The sequence below is a fragment of the Camarhynchus parvulus genome, chromosome 2 (genome assembly GCF_901933205.1).
Source record: "Camarhynchus parvulus chromosome 2, STF_HiC, whole genome shotgun sequence".
Taxonomy (NCBI): Eukaryota; Metazoa; Chordata; class Aves; order Passeriformes; family Thraupidae; genus Camarhynchus; species Camarhynchus parvulus.
In genome coordinates this window covers 100735867-100753823 of record NC_044572.1, presented here as the reverse complement: position 1 = coordinate 100753823, position 17957 = coordinate 100735867, and the positions used below count along the sequence as shown (strand labels likewise).

Here is a 17957-nt window from a genome sequence, read left to right as displayed (position 1 = left end):
GTTTCTTTAAAAACCAAATTACAGACAGATGCATTATTTTGTATATACGTATATATTCAGTGTGTATATATGTATACATATACATGTAAATAAGCAGAACTGTACGTATACACATTTAGTCACCCAAAATCCCATGAGTAATAGCCTCAAAGTTCTGGAGAAGTCTCCCTTTGGTGGAACGACCAGTAGAGCAAGGCCAGTGTCCCCTGGAGGTGCACTCCTGGGGCAGGGCTGTAATCCCCAGGGCATGGGTGCCTTGCTCCCGGGAAAGGATGAGTTCTGCCAAATGCCATGCACTGCAGAAGTAATTGCTGCTCCTCTTGATGTGCCTTGTCTCCAGCTGCAGAAGGAAGCGAGCCCACGGAGAGGAGGTGGTTTGGTGTGTGACCCGAGCGAGAGCAGCCGGCGGCCGTTTGCGCCGCAGGGGAACCTCCGCGTGCCCCGTTCCATGGGCTCCAGGTCCTACTCGGACTCCGACACCATCCAGTTCGATGAGCGCTCACTGTCCAAGCTGAAGGAGAGCGACCGGTGCAGTGGCACGGAAAACCTCTTCCTGGAGTCACTGTCCCTCGACTCCCCCGACGAGCCTGAGGAGCATCGCTCTCGGCAGCTGGAGAGGGAGAAATTCTTGACTGGACTAACAGAAGTATGAGCTCTTCTGCATTTTATCATGCTGTCATGTTGTCTCTTCCGGCAGAATCAGTACTGCTTCCCTGCTGTAGGAAGTGAGATATTGTGTCACAGGCACTGCTTACAGTTACCCAGTAGTAAATTTACTATGGACAAGTTTTCATTCCTTCTTAGGAGCTGATTAGACCAGTGTCAGTCACCTGACAACTGGGAGCCAGCCTAAAGGTCCCAAAGATTAATTCATCTTGTGGCCATTTATGTTATGTATGAGAACTATATTTGACACAACATATTGGCTTAGAAGGTCTTAAGTCTTTTCCAATTATAAGTAGATACATATTTATGAAGAAACATGGGCTTTACTTTGTTAGTACAGCAGTAAGTGCTGTAGAGAGGCACTTCTTATTGTTCTGATACATTTGCCTTCTGAGGAGATCAGCATGAGTAAGTGAGATGTTAAAAAATAAAGTTATTTATCAGCAAAGTACCTACCCTGAAGTAAGACCATAAAGCTATAAAGATGCAAAACACAGTGCTAAAAGATGACAGCAGGAAATGGCAAATGAAGTCTGTGTCCTCCACCATGGCAGGCTTATTTTCATCAGTTCCAGGTCTTCACAGTTTGTTTATATTGTTCCTGAGTGAAACCAAGTGTCCGTGTCCCCAAATGCTGGTACAAAACTAAAAGATTGAGAAATCAAGTTCTTTGAGAGGAAGAAGAGAAAAAAAGTTTTACAGAGGCAAGAAATGTGACGGTCCTTGTTACATAGCTGAAGGTAGCTGTGTTCCAGTTAGATTTTCTTCCCTCGGTGCCATAAGTGTATTGCTGGCAGTGTGGGATCCCATATTTATTATTTCTTAGCCTTTTTTTTTTCCTACATGTCCAAGTGCTCAGCAAAGAATGTTGGTAACACTATCAGGGAACTAAGTTTTGTGCTTAATTTTGATTGCTGTTCCCATTCCTTCAAATTCAGTCTGATTTTCAGAGAAAATATCTCTTCACTTTTCTGTTTTTCAGATATTACCACCATTAACAAAAGGGTGGGCAGCAAAATTTGTTCTTAGTGATATTTGCATAGCTTCTTTCCTTCAAAGCATGTTTTGGGGAAACCTGGGCAAAGTAATTTTCCCTCAGAGGGTTTGCTGAAGTGAGACTGATTGGAGTTTAATGAGTAGCTTAACTGAGGATGCACAGAGGCAATAGCAGCTTGCTGACTACCTTCCACTATATTTTCTGTTTGGTACTGACTGCAGTAGAAATCAATCCAGCCTTCACCCTGATTAAGCATTCAGTTAGGTCAGATTTACTCTGCAGTAACTCCACTGAAGCCACCAACGTTATTCCAGAATTATACCACAGTGCATGCAAGGAGGATCAGTTTACTACTATTTTTTTCCCTGACCTGGGATAAATACCAGAAAGGTATTTGCTGAGTTAAGCAGTGCTGTTTTTAAACAGTCCCAATTTGAAATGGACTTTTGGTAATGTTCTTGATTTCATGAGGTCAAATAAAATATGTACAGTACCAATGTTCTTTTTTTCCCCCGATCCTATTTTGCATTCCCTGTAGTTTACTAGAAATATAAGGAAACAGAATAACTGTAGAGCAAATGCTTCAGAAGTAGCTATTTAAAACCCTAACTCGTTAGGGGAATTGTCACAGGGAAATAACTGCCATAAAAACATCTTAATGCTGTTAGCGAGCTGTAGGTATTCCATCTAGGAAACAAGCAAGTCTTCCCACACATTTAATATACCAAGCTTAAGGAATTTCAACTGGTGCCACTTGTTGGTTCCTAGAAAATGTATAATGAAATATTATGTCAAAGAAACTCAGTTGATCTTTTATTTCTGCACAGCTAGGCCTCTAGCATAAGGTAGATTGCCTCTACAGAAAAAATCGCTCGAAAATATATAGTCTGAAACAATATGTTGTGGAAATAAGCACCTTTTTTGGCCTACATCTATTTGTGATTGCATGGGAATATAAAAGTTCAAAGCTGTTGTAGATTTGGCATACAGTCTTTACCTATGCAGTGTGGTATCCTGATGGGATTGCCCACTCTCCTGCCTATGTACAAAGTGAAGAATATTCCCACTGGCACTTTAAGAAGCTATATCAGAGAGAAGATCAGATACTTTTTAGAGACAAACATACCTGGTGCAAATAATGGGAAGTGAATGACAAAATACCCATAAGCTGATGCCACCAACACCTTTAGAAATAACTTATCCTGCTTGTTTCTATTTTCATTCAGGAGGAAGAAACACACAAAGGAAATCTTCAAAGGTGAGTAAAACTTGCAGGGGAAAGCCCAGCAAATACTCAACTGCGATGGCTCTTGGCACCCAAGCCACAGCCCCAGGACATAGCCATGTCCTAAACAGCCTGCAAGCCAGATTAATGGATTCACCCATTAATTTGTCTTAAAATGCTTCAGTTCTACTCTGATTAACTTGGGCCACATTCAGCTGTCGTGCACAAAGATCAAATTCTATGAAAGTGGATGAAGCTGCAGCTTACAGTGAAATCCACGCCTGCCTTAGCAAGCAGTGCAGTACACACTGCTGACATCCATAGTTAAAGGAAAACACTGGGTGCTGAGGACATTATATGCTGCTGCATGTCAGGGGTATTTTGCTTTGGACTGGTTCTGGTCTTATCCCATGGGTTGAATACCCACCTAACCCTAAAATGCATTAGTTGTGCTTCTTGAGAGCATCTTCCAGCTCATTTTCATCCCAAAGGAATGAAGCCTGTGCTCTCTGAGATTGCCCTCCTGATTCAAACCAGAGCATCAGACTAGGAGATCCATTTAGAAACTGTACTCACCTGAATCCCTAACAGAGACACACCCAAACTGCAGCAGGAGCTCTTGATTCAGAGTGTGACTCACAGTGTGACTTGGCTGTATCCTTTGGATCACTGATCCATGAAAACCACTGCTTGCTGATTTCTCATCCAGTTTGAGTTACCTCATTGAACCAACTCTGATAAGTACACTCATTTGCATTTTTATTTAGTGCCATTCAAAAATTTTGATTTTTTTTCTTAAAATAAAGCAGTAGGAGAAGTCATCTGAATGCCTGTGATTTGTACAAATTAGTAAAATGCGGGAGAGCCAAGAATTCAGCATTATCACTTAGAGAGATTCCCTTGGTTAAACTTCAGCATGTAGCAGCATTTCTGCTGGATGTCCCACATCACTGCACACCAGCTGTGCAGCCTGGGCAGTCTCAGGAGTGGGGGTGGACTTGATGATTTCCCAGCAGGTCAGAAATACTCTACACTTGCTTTGAAAAGTGTGCCTCGTATTGTGACAAACACTCGTTTCTTGTGGACAGTGTAATTCTGAGATCCATCCTACTGCTCCACATTACAGATATTTGCCTAGCAGTTAATCCACAAGAAAGCAGTAAATTAAGAACCTCTACTAAACCATTTGGTACTTTTAATGCCACTTCACAGATGTTTGTGTTTACAGCTATTTCAAAGATAATAAAAGGGGGCTTAAATGAAAGAAAGGGCTAAAGGAAGGAAAACTAGGAAAAGGTTTTTCACACAGAGGGTACTTGGGCACAGGCTCCCCAGGGAAGTGGTCATAGTATCAAGCCAGGCAGTGTTCAGGAAGTGTTTGGACAATTCTCTCAGGCACATTTTTGGGGTATCCTGTGCCAGGCCAAAAGTTAGACTTGGATGATCCATGTGAGTCCCTTCCAACTCAGGACAGTCCATGATTCAATGATTGAAGTGGTTTTATATGTAAGGAGATAGTGAATGTTGTGTTTCCAGAGTTTGCTGGTGAAAATAAGTTACTCTGCAACAATTTCCAGGCTCATGAGTGACTCTCTTGTGTTCCTCTCTCCAGGGCAATGTCTGTTTCTTCCATGTCCGAATTTCAGCGCCTGATGGATATTTCTCCATTTCTACCAGAAAAAAATTTGCCTTCATCTGGCAGCAAAGATGACATAACACCTCCCTTGTCTCCCGATGATCTGAAGTACATTGAGGAGTTCAACAAAAACTGGGATTACAGTGACTCTAGGAGCCATGGTGGGGCAACTGAGAAGCCTGCAGAGGGTTGGGCAGAAAGGACAGAAACTGGAAAAGGCGGGAAGGATCCTGCTTCAGATCCATTCCAGGCATCCTCATGGTACCTCACCACCAGTGTCACTATGACCACCAACACAATGACCAGCCCAGAGCACTGCCAGAAGCAGCCAGCGAGGAGTCACAGTGTTACTGACAAAATGGGAGTGCGGGTATTCCACAGCCCACCGGTTGTCCGTAGGTTCGATAACTCAGTGATAGCTGGCAGTGAAGGGAAAAACCAGGCTGAGCCAGATTTCCTCTTTTCTGTGACCAAAGCTATGGGGAACGTCACTGAGACAAAAGGTGCTTCCTCAGACATGTTTGGAAGGTGGTCTTGTGACCTGGCCAAACACCATAAAGATTTTCTGGAGAACGGTCTTCATCCCATTGAACGCCCTATTTGCACTACTGTGGGCTTTGCCTCGCCCTTGCACAGCTTGCAGATGTCCAAGAACATGAGTGATGACATGAAGGAAGTTGCTTTCTCTGTCCGGAACGCGATACGCTCCAACTCCACGGAGCCCCAGTTCAAGGACATGGCGTGCCAAACCAACGGCATGAGGACGACAGGGACACAGACCACCCAGACCATCAGCGTCGGCCTGCAGACGGAAACCCTGCGCAGTATCACCAGCAGTCCACACAAGTGTCTGACACCAAAGGGGGGGTCCACGCCTGTCTCCTCACCATCTAGAAGCCTGAGGAGCAGGCAGGTGACCCCCGTCATTGAGAAGGTCCAGGCTAAGTTTGAACGCACATGCTGCTCCCCCAAATACGGCTCTCCGAAGCTGCAAAGGAAAGCCCTTCCCAAATCCGACCAGCCAAATAACCGGACTTTGCCTGGCACACCTCAGAAAGGATTCAGTGAGTCCGCCTGGGCTCGATCGACCACCACACGGGAGAGTCCTGTGCACACCACTATCAACGATGGCCTGTCCAGTTTGTTCAACATCATTGACCATAGCCCCATCTTTCATGAGACCTTCCAAAAATGCCCCAGATCTGGCAGCCGGTCCAGGTCAGCCGAACCCAGACCAGAACTGGGCACGTTGCAGGAGCCATGTACAAATGCCCGTGGCAGATCACCCAGTCCTCTCCGTCTGGGGACAGAGACACAAAAGGAAGAAGGATCTGAGGTGACAAGTATTAGGCAGGACTTATCTGCTCCTCCAGGGTACACACTTGCAGAAAATGCTGCCAGGATCTTGAATAAGAAACTTTTGGAGCATGCCTTAAAGGAAGAGAGAAGGCTACGTTCACACAGCCCACCAAATCTTAGCAATGACAACAGCACAGGAGAAATTGTCAAAGTAGATCCAGGGTCCATAGAGGTAACGAATTTGCTTGTTTTTCCTCCTATAGCTAAGTGCACTCTTCTTTGAGCAAATGTATTATGAGACCTCTTGCAGTCCTACTGAGTATTTACAGTGAATATCCTAGCCCTGTCCTGGTACCACCAGCAATTTCCAGTCATGAAACTTTGGATTAGTCACTGAAGAATGCATGAAAGAATTGAATTTCTATCCTGGCAGCTTATTTGCCCTGAAAGCATCAGAAGAGTTTTATCCTTTATGGGATAAAAAATGGTTCTTCCATGAATGGCTGGGATAAAGGTTTTCTGTCACAAAATACACCACACGTTACAGATGCTCTAGGAACACTAGGTTTGAATGAATTTTTTATGCTGGATGGAAAGGTAGATTCTTTCTCCTACACAAGAATGGGCCTTAACAAGTTTGTGTGAAAAATAGTTTCTACAGTACCCTGGAGCAAAACTTCAGGGCCTTCAGCATATCTTTTCTCAATGTATCTGATTAAGTTTGGCTCAGGTCTGTGAATGTGATTGAATGGCATGATGTTTGGTACTGACTGCTGCTGCCTCACAAAAATAACAAAAAGCAAAAAATACACACATAATCAACTAATCTAGACACATATCTATTTAGTGTTTAAGAACTCCTTGCTGATATTTTGTCAAGTCATCATCTGTCTCGGCAAGTGTGCCCAGATGTTGGGGGTCAGTCTCAGGTGCAACAGCAATCAACAAAAAAAGAAGGTGTAATGATGGATGAAAGCTTTCAGTTACCAGTATTTAAACCTCCTGTTTCTGGTGAACCTCTGAGAGCACTTGAGGGTCTTACTCTTAAGAAGCCCAGAAAAGCTGAATTATGCCCACCTCTTACATGCACATACTGCCTTTCTGGTACAACCATGAAAAGGGGTGTGTACTGCTGGTTGGTGACAGTCCCCAGGGCAGAGGCTCCTCATCCTCTCTGCCCTGTGCTGCCCCTTTGGCATCCTAGTCTTGTGGTGATCCCTGGCTCCAGGGAAGCAGCTCCTTGATCCTTGCACACCCCATACACCCCTGCACCCCATACATGCACTTTGCCTTCACAGGCAGACTCCTACTACCCCTGCCTCAGATACCTTAAAAATGGAAGGTTCAAACCCCACTTTCTAACTCAACATTTGGTATGAAGGATTTCCGAGAGCCTGAGTGCTGAAACCTTTGGTCAGCAGTTTGCCTTGCCCTAGTGGGGAGTTCTCAATGTACAGTCAGTTCCTTTTTTTTAGGTGTTGCTCAGAGGATGTGATCTTTTTTTCCTAACAGACAATCCAAAGCTAAGGATTTATTCCCTATGTGCAGTTTAAACAAATATAAGCAGGGAAGTTTTTTAATTAAAAAAGGAAAAGAAAAGAAACCCCATGCACATTATAAATACTACTAAGTGAAAGTGGTCTTTGTGCACAAACCTCAGAGTGAAGAAAGGTGGGAAGCAGCCTCATTAATTTGACTTTTTCCAGCTATCTCTGTATTTTGTCCTTAGTTATAATACTGGGAATGCACTACTAATCTGTATTAGGAAGTGTATTGTACTCTGACAAGTTCAGTTCAGCTTTGCCTTCAAGGTAACCCTGGAAACTCTTGATTTCCTCCTGTACCTTTTAACTGCCTCAGTAGATTTCAGATATAGGTAGACGGATGTCATCCCACATGATGACAAATTGCTGTTGGCAAAACACAAACTAGCAACAGTACCTGAGTTTGATGCACAGAGAGATTTGGGTCAATGCTATTTAGCAAAAACTCATTGACCATCAAACCGGCAGAAAATTGTTCCTTTTTGTGAATTCTCAGTATCTTTTGCCTAACTTTTTGAGTTATGAGCCCTAGAGCTAAGACTTGTTTCTCCTTGCAACTCCTACATGACTGTTATGACTGTAGTCTAGATGCCAGGTTTTGTTCTTTGGCTGGTCCTGGCATTTCTCAGGAATGTGGATTGAAAAGGAAGCTGGTGGGCATTCATACAATGAGCTTAGCTTTTGCTAGCTGAGGTGGTGCTCTGGAAGATGTACTCAAGGGAAGCGTGGGTTTGCTGCTGAAAAAAAAACCGCCCACAAATAAGTTTAGACACTGCAGGTGCCTTGGGTTATTTGTGGATTACCCTGACCACAGAAATTACACTTTGTACAAATTCTCTTAGCACATTTTGTACAAAGCCAGACACAGCTGTTCAGGGAGTTATGCTCTTGAAGGAGCAGGTTTGTGCTTGGGGCAGCACTGACACAATGCTTCCACCCTCCAGTAGATCCCTGCTCTGCTTCCCTCTGACCTGTTGGTTTCTGGCCAAGTCAAGTGCCCTTCTTACCACCAAACGCCTTCTAGATTCTGCAGCCATGGCATATTAATGACTTTTAAATTTGCATGCAGCACCTGTTGGTGACTTTTTCTCAATTTGAGCTTCTGAGTTGTTTAGTTACATAAATTTCTTCTATATTCCTGCTGCAAATATGAAATCTAGCTCATATATTTATCTATTTATGTACAAGTGCATGTGCGTGTGAGTGTATATGCATACAGAGCAGCAACAACTTTGTGTTTTCTGACTTGCTCAGAGCTGCTTTTACAGGCAAATTCATAATCCACATAGTGTAGCCTACTAGTGTCTTATCCTGCTAATTCCCTAAACCCCTATCTTACATGTGTATCATAGGATTTATACATCTTACTATTAAAAATGCAGATTAGCATTACCTAACTTACAACATAAGAGCTTTAGGAACATTTTTGCTTTTATGACTAGCGAGGATATAGATCGTGGAGGTTACACAACAGTCCTGGACTGGGAGTCAGACTCATTTCTGGAGAGAACACTGTGAAAGGAGCATCCACACAGACCCACAGATGAGAAAGCTGGTGCTGCATCCTCTGCTTGCCAGGGCAAAGCAGTTGCCACAGGCTTGCCACTGAACCATTCAGCATGGGAGGGAGAGTGTTGAAAATCAGGGGAGGTGTTGACAGAATTAAAGGGCTTATGGTTAAGCTTGAGTTTCCCAACCAGCATCACTGCTGAAGAGAAACAACGGAGAAAGGTGAGACAAAGAGTTGTCATGAAACCTGAGCAATCAAGTGTAAGCAACAAACAATAACAGCCATTTTCTTGCTTGTTGAAGATTTCCTAAGCAGAAACTCTCTCTTGAAATCGCATTAAGGGAAAAAAAAAATACAGCTTTATTCCTCTCATAGTAATGTGGTTTTTCCCTAGCCCCAATCAAGGTTGGCAAAGAAAAACAGATATCTTTCTCTGCTGAGTAGAAATGTTTGGTTTGTTTATTGATATGTCCACTTCTGAAACTGTGCTAGGATTGTAAAATGTTGGTTTGTTTGCTTCGTTTCTTTCTAAGTCTTTTTCTTCTAGTGGCTTGGCTTTTATTTTTGATTATTAGTTTCCCTGTGATAACGCTGGTAACATGATCTGAATGAATAGTAACATCAGGAGACTTCTTCCTTGCTGACATGAAATCTTCACTTTAAAAAAATAATCAATTAAAACAGTTCTTTCCAACCTACTTGCTTTCTTTTTCTTTTCTGTCTGTTCTGTCCAGAACCAAACTGTCTTATTAACTACCCCCTGGGGACTCTAACCCTGCCTGCCTCACTGCTGTAAGTCCTTTCTACCTTGTTTCCAGAGCTTTCTGAAAGCGGTCATTCTTGAACATGGGGGTCAACAGAGGGAAATACATGGCCACAACTCCAGAGGTGTCAGCACACACCTCTGGGGTTCAGCACAACTCCAGGGGTATCAGCACACACCTGACATCCCTGTGGGGTCTCTGTATGGGACAGTCAGGAAGAGTTCAGGATAGGAGCCCATCTGCTGTGTCCCGTCCTGCAGCAGCACAGGCTGGGAAGATGTCACACTTAAGTCAAAATTTGTGCTGTTGGGGATTTTTGCTAAGCTTTTAAAAATTGGCAACATTTAAGACTGACACAAAGATATGAAAAATGCTGGGGAGGGATTCAGATTTGGGACAAACTTTCTTTCTCTTTCCTTTTTTTTTTTTTTTTTAACAAATGCACAGCACTGCACAAGGCTTCTGTCTGCCCCAGAATGCCTTCTCTCCAGTTCTGGCTACAGCAGCAGGTGTAGAGGGCTGGGAAGGGGCTTCAGCACTTCAGCACCAGCCTGGGGCTAAAGGCTAAAGTCACCTTTGCTCATTAAGCAATTCTGGGCCCAGTTCTGCCCTGTGGCTGCGGTTGCCACAGTAGAGGGAAGATACTGTGCAAACATAAGCTGTGACCATCCACTCTGCCTCAGAGAGAAGAGAAAACTGTTTTCTTTATTTATTACTATAGACATATCCATGGTGGCTGACAGCCTGTTTTAGGAAATGGCTAGAAACTGAAGCTGAAATCATCTTTCCCATTTTCAGTGCTCAGGCTAAGAAATGCTGTCTATCCACCTACACCCTTGCGCAACTACCAAACTAAATTACCCACAGGTTATTTATTTTTTTGAAACCATTTTTAGCTATGACAGCTACATGTAGTAAGGGAGGAGGGGTTTTCACAAACCATTCTGCAGAGTTTCCTTGTCATGGCTGGATTTCCACACTGCAGGTGGGGGTGACTGACTCAGCAGCCAGCACTTTATAAGATTATGCTGCCAGTCACTTTTGGCCCTGGAGCAACATCCATCACCAGCACAGCCTTGTGTGCTGCTGGGCATGTGTACATCACAGATAAGATGAGCTTAACCTTGCTGTTTGGTAAAAGCTGACCAGCATCTGCAGGCATGCTGGAGAAAAGCTTTTGAACGGGGAGGCAGCAGTGGAAATAGATTTTGTTATCGCTGTGCTAACTCTGATTTACTGCTCCAAAACTAGGATAAAGCAGCCAGGAGCAAGCAGCACTATAAAGATATCATTTTAAGCCTCCTTTTTGAAAGAGGCTAAGACAAAACCCACAAATCTCATAGCCTCAATTCACTGTGTTGTGCTGCCCGTGACTGTTGCTGCGCAGATGGGTTTCTCTTAACAAATCTGAGTCTAGTGGCAGCTTTCACAGACCATATGCTGCCCCAGGCACAATGGGATAAGGTGAACTAAGGACATGCAGTCAATCCTTTTGTTAGCACCCATTCCTATTTCAGCCTTACTGCTGTTTTAGCAAGGGTTGTGAAGGTAATGGCACAGAGATGGGGTGGGGGGTGAGGATGCAGAGAGGAGGGGGTGCAGGCTGAGGTGCTCTGTGAGTGCCGAGGGCAGCTGGCCATAGCTCTTTCTCAAACACTGGTGTGTAGCTGTAGATCACCCCACTGGCTGCATGCTGCCCAAAAACCTGGATTGACCCTTCACCAATGCTTCCTGGAGCCCAGCAATGCACTCTCTCCAGAATAGGTGTCACCAGCTCCATTTCTCGTACCTCAGCTCTATGTCTTCAAAATTGGTCTTTCTGTCCTATGACATTCATGTCTGGTCGTCCACTGCAATTGAAAAGTTCAATGTTGTATCACCTTGTTTGTTCACTGTCAATCACATCATGTTACCTACTCCAATATTCTCCACCTTCAGTGACTATTCTCTTTCTCCATGAGAAACAGTGTGCTGAATCCTGGCCTCCCTGCTGCCTTGGTATCCCTGCGTCTTACTGTGCTACAGCTTTTCCTTTGCATTGTATTGTTTCTGGTCTCTCTCTTCATTTATCACCGGTTTGCATTCTGACTTTGGTTTTTGCTGAACTCCCCTGTACATTCCAGTGACTGCTGCTTGGTGTATGCATTGCTAGATGTTGGCAAACTGCTCTGATTTTCTTTCATAAATTTCAAGGTATGCAGTGAAATTCAGAAGTTTGGCTTTGGCCCTATGAGACAGACTTGCTTCCACAGTCACTTATCTTGATGTAGGGAGCATTCAGAGCAAGGCAGGAAGTGCAACTGTACTTTGAGCAAGGTGAATACTAAAAGCATTACCAACTTAATGCCAGGGTGAAAAATCACAGCTGCAGATTGTTTCTAATTGCAAAGGCAAGCTAACCAAGCCAGAACAGTAGAAACTCCGTGAAGGAATAAAATTTCCAATTTCTTCTGTTTCTGTGAATGTTGCCTTTAACAAAGAGTACTCTGTATCCTGTAACTCAGGCTTCAGCAGCTGGCAGTTAGCAGTGGTGTTCCAGAAAATGAAATCTGTAGGTAAGCCTCATCTTTAACCCAGCTGGAGATCATAACTACCCCTGTAGTCATTATTCTGTGCTAAGAAGTGTCCTGCATGTCAAGTCTGAATTCTGAAGGCAAAAAAAAGGAGACAGTTGTTGATTTTTCACCTGTCTTGCAAATGCCAAACCTAGCCTTTTTATGCCAGGTCAGCACTTAAAGTGTTGAACAGTGGAATTTCCTGAATTATTATGCAAATGTGCTTTTCAGCTCTTCTCTTTCTAGCACAAGGACAAATAGCAATTGAAAGTGTTTCAGCTACTCCAACTCACCCTCTTTCTTTCATTGTCTCCTTACCTGTTCCATAAATCACGGACACACATGCAGATACCTAGAGCCCTCACGCAGCCGGGTGTTTGCTGCTTGCTTTTGTCCTGTGCCACAACACACGCTTAGCTTTAGTTTGGCGGGTTTGTTTCGCAATTCTTCGCGTGGCGCGACGGTCTCTAACGCAAGTCACTAACCGCTGTTTTGCTCTCTTGGCTGCCAAGGAACTGCCTTGTTCTGCACTAGCCCCGTCCCTCCAACCCTGCTTCTCCCGGCCAGAGAGACCAGCGAAGCGGCGCCCACCGTCACGATGGGCCTCACATTCCCCCACTGCCTCACAGTCGCAGTCCACCGGAGACCTGGCGTCCTCAGAGGAGCGCGGAAGCGAGGAGCACCTGGCAGAGACCCCCAGCCAGGCAGGCGAGCCGGCCTGACCACGCATGGGAACAGGGCGGGACACCCCTCGCCTCCGCCAGGTCGCCCGCCAGCCGTCCCTGCCACGAAAGGAGGGAGGTCCGCTTGGAGAGAGAGGTCAAAGAATGTTCTCAGACACAGCTGCTGAATGTGCAACCTGGGAAAAACAGAGGTGTTTCTAGAATGAAACAGTTAATGTGCCTGTAATAACTTAATTTTTTTCATAGCTGAGAAAACTATTTTTGTCTCCATCTTTTCTACATACAGTATATTAACAAAAACAGAAAAAAAAGGGTTAAAATGATACAAAGTAAGATTTAAAATAAAATGTAAATTAAGTTTTAAGGGAATTTGAATACGTGCTCGCACTCTCTCCAAATACTGACTGCCTTTTGGTTATATTTGCACTGTTATGTTTTCAGTTTTGGTTTTGGGTATTTTGGGTTGGTTTTTTTTAATTTCATGTAGAACTAGGGTCTTAAGTTAATTTTATTCTATTTTAATGTCAGTGTTATCAGTTTTTAAAGGTAAGGTTCTTTAAGATGCTTCAACTGTCTGAAGCGATACCTTCTAAGTAGTGAAGAAAGCCATGAAGCTCGTTCACTAGACTTGTAATTAATTGAGATGGAGGGGAATACAGGTAAACACAAGTAAATGTGTAAAAAAAAAAAGAAAAGAATGCCTCAGAAAGTCTTACAGAGTTAGCTGTAAAATACACCTACGATACTTGACTTGCATGCCTCTGGGTCCTCGCACTTTAGTGCATGTACATACTGCTACTGTACCATCACATAAATGTGAGTCAATCTGTTTCACTGTAATATTGTTGTGAATTTACCTGTACTGTACTTTTATCGTTGGTATTCTTGCATTGACTATACAAAAAAGAGTTTTTAAATTATTGTTAGCAGTTCAACTGGCTATGTACAGCGTTTACTGAGAACTTCCTTCGTTTTGGAAAAACCATGGAAATCTCTGGGCATACTAAATTGTAACTGGTCTTGTTTAAGAGTCTGTTTGAGACCATGTGAAGTGGAAATAAAACCCTCAGTATTTACAAGCTGCTCGAGTGCTTCATAATGTTTTTTTTATTATGGTATTTCCCCGGGTTCATTTAACTGGGGGACATAAAAGCCCCTGAGCTCCTCCTTTATTCATAAGGGAAGAAAAAAGCTTCCTAATATGAAATAAATCACAGCAAAACCAAATACTATGCTGTGCTACACGGACTCCTGTGAGCACTGGATCAGACTGTGGGAAGGTTTCTAAATTCCCTCCCTGAACTCCACAAGACATCTGCTCACATGGATCTTCCCAGTTTCTCTGTGGCCCTATGGCTTGTTGTTTTCTCACTCATGGGAGTGAAAACCAGCCAGCTAAATGGAACACCAGAAATATGACATGTCCAGTATTAATCTAAGATTATGTACCATTTGCATTACGCACAGAGACCAATAAACAAGGCTTTTTTAAAACTGAAGGCTAACAATGAGATGTAAATGCAGCCAAGAATTCACACTTCTGAGAGGTGGAAACCTCTCAAGCTACTTTGCCTAAGACCATCTGTTTGGCCACATGATTTCTCTGGAGCCCCAGAACTGCTCTGACTAGTTATCCCATTGCTGAACTGGCTTGTTCCCATTCTGCTTCCTTAGCTGAGGTTTTCTGAGGCTCATTTGTTGAAGAGCACCATCTGGGCTCCCTAGAAGCCTTCCTGGTTAGCTCTGTCAAGAAATAAGCCTTTCACATCCTGTCCTGCTGTGTCACAGCCGGCTTTCTAGGAAGTTTAATTCAGCTGTTGGATAAGAACAAACTCCCTGTCTCCCAAATCACAGCCAGTTTAGGTCTGATTTCTCCCATATCAGGTAGGGCTGTGGCTATTGACCCCGGGTCAAAATGTCCACCTGTGGGTCATCATTACAAAACTGGGCAGTGACTGAACAGTACTGTTGTCTGATGGCTCTCTGGTGCCGCAGTCAGAGCCAGGGGTGTCCAGGGCCAGTGCAGAGCAGCAATAGTCGTGTTAGGGATAGCTGCCTTCCCAGCTGTCTCAAAGCCTCACTGCTAGCCTTTTTCATAAGCTAAGTATAATCCCCAAGTCTGAATGCCTGAAATTGTCCGCAGTGGCCATCCTGTTTGCTGAAATTTTCTTCCTGCAACACATTGCTGAATTGCTGCACTAATTTTGGTTTGGGAGGGGAATGAGGGCACATGCAAGAAGTATTTTGAAGGTGAACCGCAAGAGTCACAATGATTATTGGAGAAGACTAAGCCACAACTGAAAACTCCTTGTTTGTTTTCCAAGTAGCTTTGCAGGGATAAGGAGAAGGTTGCTGCTTCCTTAAAAGCTATTTCTCCTTCATGAAGCAATTGGAAGTTGCAAATGAACGAGCAATGTTGACATCTGGCAAGTAAAAATTGTGTTCTGTTTCTTGTGACAGCTGTAATTTTTTTGTTAATGATGCACCAGAAAATTCAGGGCACGACTCTGTTACTTTGATGCCAGAGGATGGTATTTGCCTTTCAAGTCAAGGATACCCCAGTTTGCAGAAATAGCTGCTGGCCATTCTGAAGATCTGTGAGGATAAGCAGCTGCCTGTGGCTTGACAGGTAAAGTGCTTCTGAAACAGCAGGAATCACTGAAACAAAAGCAAGAGAGCAAATAATAGCAAGAAGGAGAAGGTTAAGCACAAATAGAGATTCTGTGGGTAATCTTAAAAAGAATGATATTAATTAAACATAATCTTCTTTCTAGTCTAATTAGTGAATACAGTGACATCAAGAAATAGCCCATGTTTCTACTGGCTCTGGAAACAACAGGGCTTTTCTCTTCCAATATAGCTGCTGGTGGGTTTGGGACATTCCTACCTACCTCCACATTATTCCATCATGCTCCATAATTACTTACATAAATCATAAAACAAATGACAAGTCTCTAGTCCATCTGAAGTCCTTTTACAATCTTCTGAGAGAAAATAAAAAGCCTTTTTAGAAAGTCTGCAGCTCAGTGTCTATGGGGTATCTGAATTATTGCCTCATGAATAATCAGGGCAGGAGAAGCCTCACAGATTAGCACACAAGTTAGTGTAAGAGGATGTGGATACATGTGTCACAGCTCTTTTTGGTAAGGATGAAACAGATGGATTTCACCCAGGGGTTTGTGCTGCCAGAGATGATGGCCTTGGGATATCACCTGCTCCTGCAATACAGAGGGGAGCAGGAGCAGGACTGCGACCTGTGGCATCCCTCCCAGCCAGGCAGCTTTTGAGGTGGCTGTGACACCCCAGGGTGATGGGGTATCCCTCATGTCACAGCACTGATGTGTCTGTGGGGGTACCATGGGGAGGAGAAGTCCCCCTTTTCCCCCACTTTACTTCCTGCCTCTTCACAGTCACCTGCCCGTGCTGTGCTCCACTTTGCACTCCAGGGACACATGGATATATACCAGTGGCAATGGTGTATGGCCTCTTAAATCGCCAACCCAGAACAGGACAACCTGGCAACACCACACCTGTGCGGTGCCTCAGTGCCTGGAAAATGACCAGGCTTGGACCATCCTTCCCCATTGCCCTTTTCCCTTCGCATCCTCCTCTGCACAGAGGGAAAGTCCATGAACATATAGTACCTCAAGGTATGTATTTTCCCCTGATCCCTTCCTTTCCTATCTGAACCACCAAGGTCCTCCATAGTCTCTTTGGAGGTATCCCATTTCTCGCTCACTCCCTGCTCCCCAGTTTTTACTTCCTTATATGTAAATCACTGTAACCTGCTGGAGTATTATTAAGCTACTGAGTACATATAATTTTCATACAAAATGACAGCTAATGTCTTCAGTCTCCACACAGCCCAGCCTGCTTCGCAGAGAGGCTTGATAGCTTTGAGCAAAGTCTGCTTCCCTTCCCTATTACCATCCCCTTATCCATCATGTATGAGACATTGTGCCTTCAGGTTTGGGTGAGAGAGGTTAGTGCCTTGCTATAGATGTCTCTAGAATAAAAGTCTAGCACCTGTCACTGAAAGCCACTTTTTATTCCCTATCAGAGCAGATTTAGGACTTCTCTCATTATTCAATCTTCTTTTCTTTTTACATAACAACACTTTCTGGAGGCCAGTGTTGTCATCCTCCGAAAAAATACATGAGAAATCCTGAGAGCACTTGTTGATTTGGGCAGGATTTCACCACTGAGGGAGGGATCAATGAGCTGATCAGCAAAGGCAGTGCAGACTCTCATCCTGAAACTGGCCTGAAGAAAGGTGATTGTCCATATTGAGCAGGTGTTTGGAGGCAAAGTTGGGGCTGGGGCTGCACGGGCCCAAAGTAGCTCCTCAGAAGTCCCTGGTTTGGCAGCCAAATCCCTGGTTTGACAGTCATCACTTGCAGGTTAGAGCTGCAGGAGGTCAAGATGTGGATGGCAGAATGTTCCCTTTCTGGGGACAGGGCAGGGGAGCCCAGGGTGGTAGACTGAGATCTGAGGAGAGAAGATCACAGAAAAAGAAAAAATCAGTGTACTTGGCAGCTGCAAGTAGATGGATATCTCAATGAGAAGAAGAAAGAAGGTGGTTTGGATATTGAGTTTTATATGATTCTCTGGATGGCAACAAGCCTGGCTGAGCAACGTAAACAGATACTGCACTAAAATGGAAGAGTGCTGTTAGGCTATGAAATGTGAATCCTGTTAAACCTCAACAATAGCAAATAGCAAATTTTGGTTTGTCCTTTTTAATCTCTAGGTTGTTTGTTTGGGGTTTGGGTTGTTTTTTTATATACCATAATTGTATTTTATAATTTCTACAGTAAGACTTTAGAATACTATTGCACACAAAAATGTCATGGACTCAGGTACTCTCCTAACCTTCCTCTTGCTCCTCTCTCCCACTGTGATCCGTCTGGATTAGCCTGCAGAGGAGAGAGCTGAGTGCAAATGGATAGGCTCATCCCACAGGTTTTTCTCAGCAGGTGCCTCTTCCTCACTGAGCTGGTTGCAACCCACCTGGCTCAAAAATATCAAGCCCTGCCATAATGGAATAGGGCATCATTCTGGGGTTGAAAAAATTACCC

General features: G+C 44.0%; 1 protein-coding gene across 4 annotated transcripts in view; it reads left to right on the top strand.

Moving 5' to 3' along the window:
* Window positions 1–13958, top strand: part of MTCL1 (microtubule crosslinking factor 1) — a 102279-nt gene extending 88321 nt beyond the window's left edge. For 3 of the 4 annotated variants that reach the window (XM_030944131.1, XM_030944130.1, XM_030944129.1), the window contains 4 exons: window positions 341–646; window positions 2890–2921; window positions 4501–6055; window positions 12709–13958. In XM_030944131.1, the coding sequence (XP_030799991.1) occupies window positions 341–646; window positions 2890–2921; window positions 4501–6055; window positions 12709–12918 (2103 nt within the window). In that variant the 3' untranslated portion in view covers window positions 12919–13958. Of the gene's footprint in view, window positions 1–340; window positions 647–2889; window positions 2922–4500; window positions 6056–9611; window positions 9670–12708 lie in introns of all 4 variants that reach the window. The other variant, XM_030944133.1, reaches the window with a different exon arrangement.
* The last annotated feature ends 3999 nt before the right edge of the window (window positions 13959–17957 follow it).